Source organism: Oreochromis niloticus, linkage group LG18 (genome assembly GCF_001858045.2).
Source record: "Oreochromis niloticus isolate F11D_XX linkage group LG18, O_niloticus_UMD_NMBU, whole genome shotgun sequence".
Classification (NCBI taxonomy): Eukaryota; Metazoa; Chordata; class Actinopteri; order Cichliformes; family Cichlidae; genus Oreochromis; species Oreochromis niloticus.
The window spans coordinates 13,906,860-13,921,208 of record NC_031982.2 but is presented as its reverse complement, the minus strand read 5'-3'; the positions used below and the strand labels follow the sequence as shown (position 1 = coordinate 13,921,208).

The 14,349-nt window shown below is 38.8% G+C and overlaps 1 protein-coding gene and 1 long non-coding RNA gene across 2 annotated transcripts in view; both read right to left on the bottom strand.

The window, feature by feature from the left end:
- Positions 1 to 549: 549 nt before the first annotated feature.
- On the bottom strand, positions 550 to 10,275 carry LOC109195724 (uncharacterized). Its single transcript, XR_002057279.2, has 3 exons — positions 10,195 to 10,275; positions 5,198 to 5,325; positions 550 to 605 (listed from the first exon to the last, which is right to left on the bottom strand). It is a non-coding gene; the product is annotated as an uncharacterized LOC109195724 (long non-coding RNA).
- A 2,933-nt stretch (positions 10,276 to 13,208) lies between these two features.
- The window catches only part of LOC102078004 (deleted in malignant brain tumors 1 protein), a 46,049-nt gene continuing 44,908 nt past the window's right edge, over positions 13,209 to 14,349 (bottom strand). Inside the window, exons 9-10 of the mRNA XM_025900445.1 lie at positions 13,970 to 14,052; positions 13,209 to 13,879 (exon numbers count right to left, since the gene is read on the bottom strand). Of these exons, the coding sequence (XP_025756230.1) occupies positions 13,775 to 13,879; positions 13,970 to 14,052 (188 nt within the window). The 3' untranslated portion in view covers positions 13,209 to 13,774. The remainder of the gene's footprint in view (positions 13,880 to 13,969; positions 14,053 to 14,349) is intronic.

The window sequence follows — 14,349 nt, the reverse complement described above, 5'->3', positions numbered from 1 at the left end:
ATTAGGTTAATATGTAGCTATCAACATACTACAAAATACAATATTTTAAAATATTCACTGGGTTTTATATTTTTAAAAATTAATTTAATCATTAAAAAATAATAAAAGAAATATAAATAAAAACAGAATTAATCTAATAAAAAAAATTAGATAAACATGAGGCACTGCATGTATCAAAAGAACAAAACAGAAGAGAAAAAAATTGATTTAATGTAATTTAATGTTGCAAAACTATTTATATGTTGGTTGGTAGAACAGTTATCAGACTGGTGCTTTCATCCATGCACAGTTTAATTTAAATACATATTATTCACAGAAAAATTGACTGACCCGCAGCAGCTGAAGATGCAGACAGATATGAAACTGTAGAAAAGAAAATATAAGTTATCATGCTGAAATAATGAGCTGTTCTTGTTTCTAATTTGGATACAATAAATAACAGAAAACCTTTAAGGAACTGAACACTGATTGCCAGAGTCCTCTGACAAACTCTGTTAGTATAGCAAAGAATGAAAATAATTAAGTGATATAAAGTTCATCTCACCGATGGCCAAATAGAAGTTGTTTCTCTGTTGTGTCCACATGGCTGAGACTCAAAATGTGTTCTGTGTAAATAACAAATGTGAAAATATGCGTCTTATAAGCTTAATCAATACAGATACTAAAATTCTCTGTAAAATTCTCTCCAAAAGATTAGAAAATGTTCTTCCAGTTATTATAGGAGATGATCAAAATGGATGTGTTAAACATAGACAGGGTTTTCATAATGTAAGACGAGTCCTCAACATTCTTCATAATCAAAGTGAACAGGAAGATACAGCCATTCTTTCGCTCAACGCGGAGAAGGCTTTTGATAGAACTGAACGGCCATATCTCTTTGATAGATTTGGGTCTGGTAAATCATTTTTGCATTGGATCAAGCTACTACACTCTCATTCTGTTGCTCAGGTTGTGACTAATGAGATAATTTCTGAACCATTTGACATTAAAAGAGGGTGCCCGCAGGGTTCACCATTATCTCAACTTTTATTCCTTTTAGCTATTGAACCTTTGGCAATAGCTGTTAGAACCAGTGGACAAATAAAAGGTGTTAAGATTGGTAGAAAGGAGCATAGAATCGCTTTATTTGCTGATGATGTCATATTATTTTTAGCGAGCTTCGTTCTTCGTACCTCGCTTACTACATCCAAGATCAAATGACACATCCAAGATCAAATCATCGCGCCAACTTTGAGCTCGCTAATCCGGTTCTCCGAACACACCTGTTGTTGACGATTAGTATAGCTGGATGAAGTAATCTGAGATCACTGGGTGGCTTAAAAGGGGCTACGCATCGATAGTAGAAACATTGATCGGCAACCCTGTGATTGGTCGGCGAAGATGTCGAAGGAGCGCGCTCAGTATTTTACGGCAGCAGAGCAAGAACTCTTGATTGAGGGATATCAGGAGTTTCAGAGTTTAATTAAAACGCAAGGGAACACTGCAAAGGCTGCAAAATCAAGGAGAGAGGGCTGGCAGAAAGTTGCTGACAAATCAAACTCGTAAGTAATTTATTATATTATATTATCCTCTTTCACATTAGAGCCACAACAGGACCCACTAGAACATGGGAACAAGTAAAAGTGAAATATAAGAATATTCTACAGAATGGTAATATTTATCACTTATATTGCTTTTAGTCTCTTGAAAAGAGACCCTGAAATAATCTGTTTGTTTGTTTATAACAGCAACCAAGAAAAGGGCAGAGCAAATAAAGACAGGTGGCGGTCCTGCACCCCCTCGTCACACCCCGGCAGAGGAGCTGGCCCTAGGGTTAAATGCCACCAGACCCATTGTTGAGGGCATCCCTGGGGGCAGCTCTTCCTTAGACCAGCAGCCGGGGTGCAGTAGCAGCAGCGCCTTCATAACTGGTAAATGAGCTCATAATTCTATTTGTACAATGTAAAATATTTGGTTGTTGCCTTAATTAAAATGCTTTTTGTACTGTGACATTTATTGACATTGTGGGGTTTTTTGTGTGTAGTTTCACATAACGCTCCATCACTTTTACCTGTTCCCATGCAAGGGGTGACTGAAGCATGCACAGTAAGTCGGGAGATATATATATATATAAAATCTTTTTTTTAATTATTTAATTATTTATCGCTTTTATAGCCGTGGTCTCTCATCTTGATTACACGAAGTAATTTACTGTTACTACTCTAACATATGAATTACATCTGAAATAATCAAATAGAATGATTAATAGTACATTTCCCTTTTTTTTAGGAAATGACCTGTATGTATCTGTATGAAATCAATAAAAGAATCAAATACTGCATTATCTTTAGTTACATTGATAATATTTATTTATGGAAAAACAGTGGAGAAATATCGCTGTTGCTTTCGTATAAATGAAGCGTACATATGTACGCCGCGAGTGGCCGCGATCTAATCCTGTTTACATAAAGTAAGCCTGCTCCCAAGCAGGTTTACGCTTACGGATCTGTTGCTATGACAGCAAATCCCGGATGAGCTTCGGAGAACCGAACGATCCAAGATCACGCGAAATCGTCAACAATCAAATCCAGCTAACTTACTTAGCGAGGTACGAAGAACGGACCCCTGGACTCACAAACGCAGAAACAAAAGGGGGAACTTTAAGCAGCTTTATTGCTGTGCACAAACTGAACTGAACTGAACTGGGAATACAAAACTAAACTAGCAAGCAGGCAGGTAGGCAAACTGAACACACAGGGGAGGTATGAGGGTACGACGCAACAACGAGCAGGCAAAGACGCAGACACTAAATACAAGAGGTGAACAGAGCTAAGAGGAAACAGCTGGGAGACACGGCTGATGCTGATTACACTGACGAGACAGGGAAAGCACAAAGCTGAACGCACAGACATAAGGGACAGACCTACAAAGTAAAACAGGAAGTACACGACAGGCAGCGAGATCCAGACGAGACACATACGCAGACTCATGAGGAGACAAAATAACACGATGGACAGACAGAAGGAACACAGAAGAGGGAGCACAGAATAAACCCTGGAAGACCAAATAACAAAACCTAAAAACAAGAACTCGGGAAGTACTGCCAAACTAGGAAGCTGAAATACTAAGACAGAAACCAACACAAACAGTCATACTTTGTAATAAAATTTTTAAAAAAGTACAAAACCAAAAACACTGGGTCACCGACCCAGGACCGTGACAATAATGGTCTATTTTTCATCCCAAAATACCCCTTCTTGGGTGGGGATGGAAGCAAATTCTCTTAAAATGCCATTAAACTTTACTTATACTCTGCACAGCCAAAACAATTAAAGAAAGAAACAAATAAACCTATAGTCCAAAATATGATTGAAGTTTGGTTTACAGTAAAAGAAATGATGAATATTAAGAATAGTCTCTCTCAGTTTAGTCCTATTTGGGGAAATGCTTTATTTGCACCAGGAAATTTGGACGCAGGGTTCCAGGATTGGACAGAAAAAGGTGTTAGGAAAGTGGGTGATCTTATTTGTGATGGAAAAATGGTTTGATATGAGGATTTAGTCTCAAAATTTCAAATCCCCAAAAAACATTTCTTTAAGTATTTACAGATTAGAAGCTTCATTTCTTCCATGCAAAATCAATCTCTTAATGTTCCCCAGTTAACTAATTTAGAGGAGTTAATGGTGAAAAAATGTTTTAACAAAGGCTTAATTTCAACATTCTATAACTGGATTGTCTCTGCCTCTCCAGAAACATCAGCTTCTAAGTTAGAATCTTGGAGAAATGACTTAAATATTAATATTTCTGAGGAGACGTGAAAGTCAATTTGCTTAAAATCACAAAAACAATTGAGTAATAGTAACCTAAAGCTATTACAATACCGCTGGATCATTCAAACATATTTAACACCGGTGAAATTGAACAAATATAACAACAGAATTCCAGATACATGTTTTAAATGTGGAGAAGCCCGTGGGTCATTTTTCCACTGTATATGGGAATGCAGAATTGTCCGTGCATTTTGGCAGGAAGTGATGAACAAAATAAACCAAATTTTAACTACAAAGATTGCTTTAGATGCAGAAATGTTGTTACTACATATTTATCCTAAAAATCTTAAACTAAGAGCCCATCAAATTAAGTTTATGGATTATTGTACATTACAGGCAAAACAAATAATTGCATTAAACTGGAAAAAATCAGATCCTCCTGCTATTGGTGCTTGGATAAATTCTTTGGCACAATGTATGGCAGTGGAAAGGATAACTTATTTTCTCAAAGACAAGTTAACATATTTTGATGATATTTGGAAGCCACTTAAAAACTTTATAAAAGAAGCAAACATTGGACTACTCCTGCAGAAGTGTGGATGAGGTGAAAATTGTTTAGTTTGTGCTAGCTATTTCTATTTTGTTTTTTGTTTCCTTCAATATGTATAAATGCCACGTACTGTACTAATGTATGCATATTTCATGTGCTTTTATTTGATGCAGGTTTGGGAGAGAGCAAGGATGGGAGGTGAGGGGGGGAAAGTGTTCTTATTACTGCGGCATATTACTGTGAAAACAAATCTTTGTATGCTGTTGCAAAAGCAATAAAAAATATTGTTAAAAAAGTGTTCTCTGTAAAATGGGTCATCAGTGACAAATTGGTTTATTTCAAAGTAAAATATAATCATTTTAGATTTGTGTATGTAGAACAGCAGCCCTGTGCAGTGTCATGTGAACCTTTATCTAAACAAACACAAAGCGAATCAAAACAGAAGTTTCATTTGGCACCTAAATGAAATGAGAGAAATATGTATGTGCAGCATTAGAGTGAGTTGAACACCTGAATCTAGATGAAATGAAGGATTATGTTTCAAACTTTTTTCATCTCTGAAAGTTACTGAGACACGGTTTGTTTTGTTAGTGCAAAAATTCATGAAAACAGCTGCAGCTACAACCTGCAGGAACTGCTGCGAATAAAATACTGGTGTGTTCATAAACTGTTCTTATATATCTAGAATTCAGAAACTGTTCAAATAAACTGAGGTTTTTTTTTACAAAGTAAATGTTTCATATGTTTTCTAAACTTGTACATGGACGACTTATCTGTACAGTATGTAGTTGGTTTTTTTTAAGTTCTGTAATTTGCATGACCATAATAAATGAAGCTAATATTTGAAGTTCCATTTTACTGTGATGCAGATGGAATAAAATGAATTAGTTATTCTTACCAGTTCTGTAATCCACAACAGTTAGAAAGCTAAAGTGAAGGTTACTTCTTGATAGTTGCAGGTCTCTGTAGACGTCTGAAGGCTGCAGGTATTTGTTCCACCTGCAGTCTCAAACTGATGTGATGTTGCTGTTAAACCACAGTTACATAGATTAACATGCCAGATCCTCTGATTGATATTTCTGGCACTCTGCTGTAAAATAACCACAGAAACCTCAGTGTTTGATGTAGCTCAGTACATCAAGTATTTTCCCACACTGAAAACACTTTAATCTGAACCATGCAAATGTGCAGCTTACTTAAAGCTTCTTTCTAAACCAAGTCCCTCAGGAGCATCTGTTTCTCTTTTTTCTCTGCCAGTCCCAAAAAGGAAACTAGTTTCCCCCAACAATATATTCACAAATGAAACATTTGAATGTAACCTACCAAAAAAAATCTGTTTGGATCATTGCAAAGCATGCACAGAAAACACGATGACCACAGGATATTTAACATTTTCAACAACAATATGAGAGCTCAAACTGTGGCCTTCACATGTTTCCTGCACTCTGCTTTCTGAAACACCTGCAATCAAACTTCACTTACCTCCTGTTTAAAATATCTGCCTCAGATTGTTCTGCCTGCTTATGTGTTAGTGGCACTCAGGCTCTTAGTTACCTCAGTGATTTAAAGTTCATGTTGATGTCGTTCGTGCTCAGTGTATCAGTCAGTGTCTCAGTACTATCCAGGGACTCGTTGCCTGCCGATCTTCCTCAATCACTATTGGATACAAATTCTACCTGGATTCCCCCCATTCAAATTATTTTACTTCGTTAATGATTTATTAATGAAGTAAAATAAGTGGCCACATCCTGCATTTGTCAGCACTGATTTAGACAAACTTGAAACACTCAGAAGGGAGATCGGCCCACTTTAAATCAGGTATGGTTTGACTTCTATGAGTCGAGTCCTTGTAAACTCTCCACAGTGTCAGTGGTGAGGACAGCTCAGTGTTTCATGGTATTAAAAATAATGAAAGCATTTACACATATGCACATATTTTTCTTCTTTTTTTTGTGTGAAAACTGGTGAAAAAAAATCCAAAGGCTCACAGCAGAATTTGCATCAAAAGAGATAAAGAGATATACAATGAGGGTAAAGCACATGAAGAGGAAGTCAACATTTCATAACTGTTGACAGTTTGTTCCAACCTCAGTGATACTTGTTGGTGATAGGTGAAAAAAAGTTCTCTGAAACCAGTTTTATCAAATGTCTCATCAGATGTTGCCATCCTACTTAAGTACATATTTATGAAAGCAAAGCTCTGCAGGGGCAAACACTGCTAACTGTTTTGGGAACAGATATCTTTTTCTTTTACTTAACTACCAACTTAGTAAGGAACTCATACTGTAAATATTTCTATTTAGCATTTAATTTGATATATTTATTTTCTTTTATCCAACATAGGTTAGAACCAAGGGGTGTTAAAATGAGCATCACACCCAAATGAAACAGTGAGGAAAGCAACAGGCTGAAACACGTCCATGTCTTTCTGAGGTCATGTAATATTAAAAACATACCATACTTCAATTTGAGTTCTGACATTTTCATGAATATTTTCTGGGTAGTTGTTAGACAAAGATCAGCCTGTGCTTTCATTAGTTCAGTGAAAAATGTACCAGTGACAACTTCACTATCGATATTTCATGAAAGGTTATTTTCATATTGTAACCCTGAAGGATCCGACACAACTCAGGAATCTCACTTTCACCATTTTTATTTTGTTCACACCGTTTCTGTGATTAATACTCTGTGGTTTGGTACTTTGCAGTGCTCCCAGCTCTGACTCTCTGCTACAGCCGCTACTGAAATAGGGAAGGCATGATTAGAAGATGTTCACCAGCTGCAAAACCCAGCCTTCCCTACCAGTACATCTGAATCCACTGCTCCACTGTGGCTGAGCACTCCTTGATGTGGGATTGTTGAGTTAGACTCCACGTTTGTGTTTCTATTTACCATCATTGACATTTCAACATTTACATGAATCCATTGATCCACTGGTGAACAGGAAACAGCAGAAATATGCCAACAGGAGAGTGGGCATATAGTGCTGAGAAGAAGGTTTTTTCTTATTTTTGCATATTTGTCTGTTTGATACATAATAAGACTTGTTTTCATTTTAGACAAAGATAATAAAGATAATACAAAAAGTATTGTTTAAATGACAATTTCATTTATAAAGGGAAAAACACTCTCCAAACCACCTGCAGAAGGTGGAATGTTGTTCCACCCTCTGCAGCAGGAACTGCAGTCACGTGTTTGTGATCCTTCAGTGAGTCTTTCACTGAATCTTGGTCCACTATTATTTGGAGGATTGTTTGAATTCAGACACATTGGGGGTTTTTTCAGCATGAACAGCTGTTTAAGGTCACGCTGACGCACCTCAGTCTGATTTAAGTCCAGACTTTGGCTTGGCTACTCCAAATCCTTCATTTGTTTTTTGACTCATTGAGAAGTGGACTTGCTGCTGATCACGGTCCTGCTGCATAACTACAGTGCTTTTAAACTTCAGGGCACAAACTGATGGTCAGACATTCTCCTTCAGGACTGTCTGGTAGAGAGTAGAATTCAAAAGGGCCAGAGCCTCATTTTAAGAAATATCACTTGACATCTGCAGCATTTTTTTTTTTTTTTAATTTGTTCATTTCAGGCACAACAAAATACATATATTGAACATAAAGTGCACAAACCCCCCCCCAAAACCCAAAATGTACCTGAAAAGGAGTGGGATGAAGAAAACTTATTAAATCCCACCCCTATATTCAGTCATCAACAAAAAACAATAAGCTTCCCGCAGCTACGCCCATCGTTGCAAACCAAACAAACCAAACCAAGCAAAACAAATAGAACCTTCATAACTGAATACAGAATATATTAATTATAAATTGCGTTACCACAGGTAACAGGCAATAATAATTACAAAGTAACAAACACATTAACAATGAATACACTTAATACCACTTCTCTCATTCAAAATTATGTCGTTTAGCTTTGAGATCTCTGCATTCGTAAATAAAACATTTTCTTAGTAATCTATCTGAGACAATAACCAGGGCCGGACCGTTTCTGACACCTCCATCATTTTTATTGTCCAACAACACGGTAGCATAGGATTTGATTTTGTCTTGGTAATAAATCACTACTGGAAATCACAGGACTCAGATCAACACATGATCTGCTCTACGATCTGTGCCACAGTTAATCTCATGCATTGCTAATTTGAAAACTCCCACATATTTGGACAATCTATAATCTTCTATAACAAAAACATACAAGTGATCACTGAAGTAAATACACAGAGCAGTAGTGGATTTTTAAAAAAATGTGTATTCTTTATTTTGATTTGCCACTAACTGCAAGGTTTTTATTTGTAGTTTTTGTAGTAGGAAGCACTACAAAAACTACAAATAAAAAAATTGCAGTTACCAAATGTAGTGCTCTCCACTATGTGAACCCATCACCTGAATTTTTAGGTTTTTCAGTTCAAGCCAATTAAATCAAATCCAAAAATTCAACCCCAACAATCATGTGACCCCCTATGAGCAAGCACTAAGCAACGATGGAAAGGAAAAACTCCCTTTTAACAGGAAGAAACCTTTGACAGAACCAGGCTCAGGGAGGGGCAAGTCTTCTGCCATGACTGGTTGGGGGGTGAGGGGCAAAATAAAATTGAACACAAAGGAGAGAACAGCATATTTATGACAAGTTGGTGGACCGTGGCTTTAAAACATTATTACTGTTTTTAAAAGGTAACTGGTCCACATCCACAATTACAGTAGGGCTGAAGTAGATAATAAGCATGATCCCACAGAGAACAGCGGGACATTCACTTCAGCAGAAAGGCTTTGAGATGGCCCAGCAAGCTGCAGGAACAACAATGGCCGCTGTGGCAAGACCTAAACCTGCCTGAAGTAGGCGTTTGACATCATGACACCTGACAACCATGGGTCTCAGCCTCCTCAGGTTCAGGAGCATTTCTAGTTATTATACGCTCTTCTAATTCCACTAGGCTCTGATGAATTTCCACAGTTTGAGTTCTGAGTTCTGCATTCTCTTCCCCGAGTTCTGCGTTCTCTTTCCTAAAATTTTTGTACTTTTCTTGAAGCTTAGACAGATCCATATCAAGTGACTGACACATCAGCCTGAGTGATTCATCTTCAATATCGGTATAAGAAGACGAACTACTTAATGATTCCCGTGACATCCCGTGTTTTCGTAACGTAAACGCTGGCCCTCCTCTCAGAGCCTACGCTCTATCTGCTATTCCCGAACAGAGATACGCAAGATTCTCCGTGACTGCAGCTGCCAGTCAAAGCTTATGATGACGTTTCACCCCAATTTAACATCACCGCGGTAGGAATTAGAATCAAACTTATGGGAGAGGAGACCCCTTGGACATCAATCGGCGTGATGAGAACTATTGAAAACAAAAGAAAGAATCTTTGGAAAAAAATTATCTGAGGAGAATAAATTTATTTTAGTCTGATCCCAGTCCCATTCGCTAACATGGAGGAGGCGGGGTTTATGACCTATACTGCAGCCAGACACCAGGGGGCGATAGAGACGTTTTGGCTTCATTTTTGGGGAGCTGTCGCGTCGTCCATGTTTTCTACAGCCATTGGTTTAAATATGTTAAATATGTTTCTTTAAGCAAGTTTTTAATGACTGAGCCAAGTGTCCTCTTTTTTGGAAATCAAAATATGGTCACCCTAAGTAACACTGTTTTTTTTTTTTACACTGAGATTCACTAATCTGACCAGTAGGTGTAGCTGCTGCACCGCCTGAAGTCCAAGCATATTCATGGATGTGATGAGCACTTGCGGGTTACTCAGGCATAATTGCTTTTTACTAATTGCGTTTTTGGTGTGTTTAAAAAAAGAAAGAAGCAAGAAAAAGCAATAACAAAAAACTAAAACATTTCCTGTGTGTGTGTGTGTGTGTGTGTGTTACCGTTCTCACCTCCGTACGGGCGGGTACATGGACGGGGCAGACGCTTGCTGACTGGCGACGATGGCGGAGGACGACAGGCCTGAAAAAAAGACAGGGGCCGTTTCTCAATTCTCAAGTACGCGAGTACGTACTCGCGTTCTCGGTGAGTACGTACCCGCCGAGAACGAGGACGGACTCGCGATTTGTACAATTGGAACACCTGCGTACGTGATGATGTCACAGGTCCGGAGTTTTTACTGCCGTCCCCTCTTAATTTAACTGTGAGTAACATGTTATGAAGCTTAACTTTAATCACAGCCAAACCGGTTTACTCAGGAACAAATAAAACACTGAAATAAACCAAACATTAACATTTAGAAGTGATCTAAGTGACTTATATATCATTTTTAACCTCAGTAGTGAAACCTCTATTAATAAAAATAGTGTACATGTACATACGTGTACATACCTTAATAAAAACAAGCAGGTGAGATGTTAGAACGCTTTTATTTCTATTGGAAACTCAATTGAGTGGACACTCAATACTATAGACAGCTGCTGGGGTTTCTTTAACCTGAGTAGTGAGAAGACCGCGAGCGGCGGGGGGGTTGAAAACGATGTGCCGGGAGTCCGCTGTTGAGTTTTGGACGAAATGCATTCTGGGATATTTAGCTGTACCAAGTCCACACCGATGCATGCTCGATAAAACGGGCGGAGCAAGAACACATCCGGGACTTTTTCGCGTTCTCGGCTTGATGCGTACTTCGAATTGGAACAGTACTTGGTCTCCGACTGATGACGTATCACGAGTACACGAGAACGCAAGTACGCATATTGAGAAACGCCCAGGATGTCAGAACTGCAGCAAACAGGCTCGCACACGCCACTCATTAAAAGCACCTGCGGGCTCAGAGGGATGAGATGGGCGGGCTCAGAAGATCCGTTTCCAGCTGTGAATCATGGGAGGAGGGGTCAGCTTGGTTTGGGGTAAACTGCACCACCAGGTATTACCCCGTCCTCCTCTGCTACAAACGTTTTCAGCGTGTGTATGAACACACTGCAGGGCTGACATCACAATGCAGGGCTGTCATCATCTACCTGCATTTACACCTAAAACAGGTCTGTGTGTGACATCACCATGGCTGCGTGACATCACCATACCACTGTGGCTGGTCACTAAACTCTGAGCAGCTTGTCCTCCAGTCTGAGAACCTGAGCTAAAGAGGATCTAAAGGCAGCGGGCGAGGCTCACCTGAGGGGTAGGACAGGTCGTACAGTGGCTGTGTACTTTCAGCGGACACCGTCTCCATCATCGGTGCCTTTCAAGACTGGCAGTGAGACAAGCAGACGTAGCAGGAGCAAGGTCAAATGTCTCAAACTTTAAGGCAAATCAAATAAACCAGTTTTCTTTATATACAGGAACATCTGCTGTGTATCATCAAAGATCAGGTCTTTACTGTGACATACACGAGTCTTACTTGGCATAAGGGACAAGTTTCTTTGGTTTTCTAGGAAGAAGACGTGAACAGGACTCTGGACCAGGCGATTGAGATGGCTCGCAGCATGAAGAGGACCACTGACCGCATGGCCAGGAGGCTGTCTGCAGATCTGGCTAAGGCTCAGCTACACAGGAAACTGCACCACATGCAGTCGCAAGGTGGAAGGAAACACCAGGACACTGGCTATAGATTTATAGCCAGTGAAATATTTATACTCCAGATTTGGAGACAATACCTCAGTCTTTCGACTCTCAGTAAATGATAAGAAACAGCAGCACAGTGCAAAGATTCATACATGTCATAGACTCTGAAATGCACCCTAAGGTCCCCACACAAAGGTACAGGCACACACCTCGTCCAGTCCTCGTGATTAAAGCTGATGTTATTGCAGGTAAAGATGACGAAACTGTCCGCCGAAATTTAAACATGATTTGATGTGATGGCCTTTCTCAGTCATGCACTGGATTCTAAAACTTCTTGTAATATCAGCCAGGTTGTGCTGTGCAGTGAAGAGTGCGGTAGTCAAGGTTATCTAAAACCAACTAGTTTAATTGGTTTAACCTTAATATTTTAAAACAAAAAATAGAGACATCACATTTAATACAATCACATTTTTAAAATTTTATTTCAACAAATTATAAAATGTGACAGAAAAATAGTGATGCAAAAAACTTCACAGTAGTAGAAACTAAAGTCGAAGCAAAGTTATAGCCTTTTACTGATCATGAGCATTACTGCAGCCGAACAAACTTTATTTAACACAGAAATAAAAGCACAAATATTTAATGTACTAACAGGAAATAAAGCCGCTAATTAAGATTCTCTGTGACAGCAGTCCTACTAGCTGTGTTGATCTTGTACAGCAGGGGGCGCAGCTTTACCAACTTATATAAATCTGGGACTCTCCACCATTTGACCCTAGAACAGAAGAAGCTTCTCGGATGAGAGGTGAAACGTCTTCAAGCAACAGTGGTCAGAGCTCAACAGTAGAGTACAGCAAGTACAGCAAAAGATGTTGTTTAGTGGGAACATGGTGTGAAAAATTTCACTGATCCTAGCTGAGCTGTGTCAGTATTACTCAGCACATTACAGCCACATGTTGGATCAGTGGTGTCTGACATGCTCTCAGAAATCAGTATATTTTCCTTGACTTTGTAACTTCACAGATGGGTGAATGAAGACACTACATATGTCCCACAAAAACTTGTTAGCCACAAGGACGGAGTCAAAGACAGGCCTGATTAAATCTGCGGGGGTCTAGTCGGTCCTACTGAAATAATCCAGCCTAATGTGACCAGATCCCAACAAAGTAAATGTGGGTCAGTGAGTGTTTTTGTTTGGGACATGTTACTGATGGTGAGAGGTGGTTTGAAATTTTCACATCAAACATGTGAAGGAGTTTTTCAGCTTCCTCTGAGGTGACATTAATGTTAGAGATATTTTTGGTCTTTGTAAAAGTGTGGACTCCACTTTTCTGTTGCAATAAAAGGCTGACAGTTTAGCTTAGTTCAAGAAATCATCAAATCAAAGTCAAACATAAACGTCATATTTTAAGTTATAAGCTGCATGGATGTGAGTCTTGAGTCGCCCCTGTTTTCCTTATATTCGCTATTTCTTAATGACATGACTTTCAGACACTGTTCATCAGCTGTAGTTTCTGACTCCTGTCATGTCTTCCCTGCAAATCACACTGAGATATACAAGCTAAAAACTGTTGGGTGATGTCATTCGTTTAATCCCCCCTGGCTCCGGCTGCATACTTCTCCTTCTCATCACTGTCATACATTCCTGCTGGTAGTGCAACAGGATAGGAGGCTATAAATAAGGGAACTTGTTTTTTTAAATGGCAAATAATTTCAAACACTCAAGAGTACAAAGACATCACAGACTGACACATATTCTGTAAGCTAGCAAAAGATAGAGGTTATTGAGGGAAAAAAAATACTGAATCTGTAAAAACTTCACTTTTAGAATCAGAGAAAGATGAAAAAAAAGAGAGAGGGAGTATATGTGGACTAATACATATCTATATGCATATCTAGAAAGAGATAGATATAGATAAAATCAGATAGTGGATTTTAAACTTGTGTGTGTTTCTATGTGTTTCAATTCTATTCTATTTCTTGGACTGTTTCCTCCTCGGCCTCCACTTCTTCATCTCTGGAAACATCCGTCTCATCGTTCTTCTTTTTGTCTGATTTCTGCTTTTTGATGACCTGGAGAGACGGGACACAATCCATGTTACTGTTCCTATACTTCTCAGCTACTACTCAGTTTCATACATGCTTTTATTTACTCTGATGTACCTTATAGTAGAAATGAAGGGCAATGTTCTCCAAAAGCAGAACCAGAGGAAGGAGAACATATCTCAGGATTGGAGTTCTTGAATCTGTGGAAAGAGATCAGTCATCATCACTTACCACAGAACAAACTGTCATATAATTTATTTTGTTTTAAAAACATTGAAACAAATCTTGTGAAAAATCTCCTCATAAATCATGTTAACATCAATAGATTATGAAACAATGGGCTCCCAGTGAATGAAAAAACCCTCTCCACGAGATGGAGGTGTGTCCTCAACACAATATTACCCAGTTATGGGTTTAGGAGACGTGGCTCCATCTGACAAATATGGTGACCACAATACAACATTGCAGACTGTACAACAGCCACTAATGAACTACAG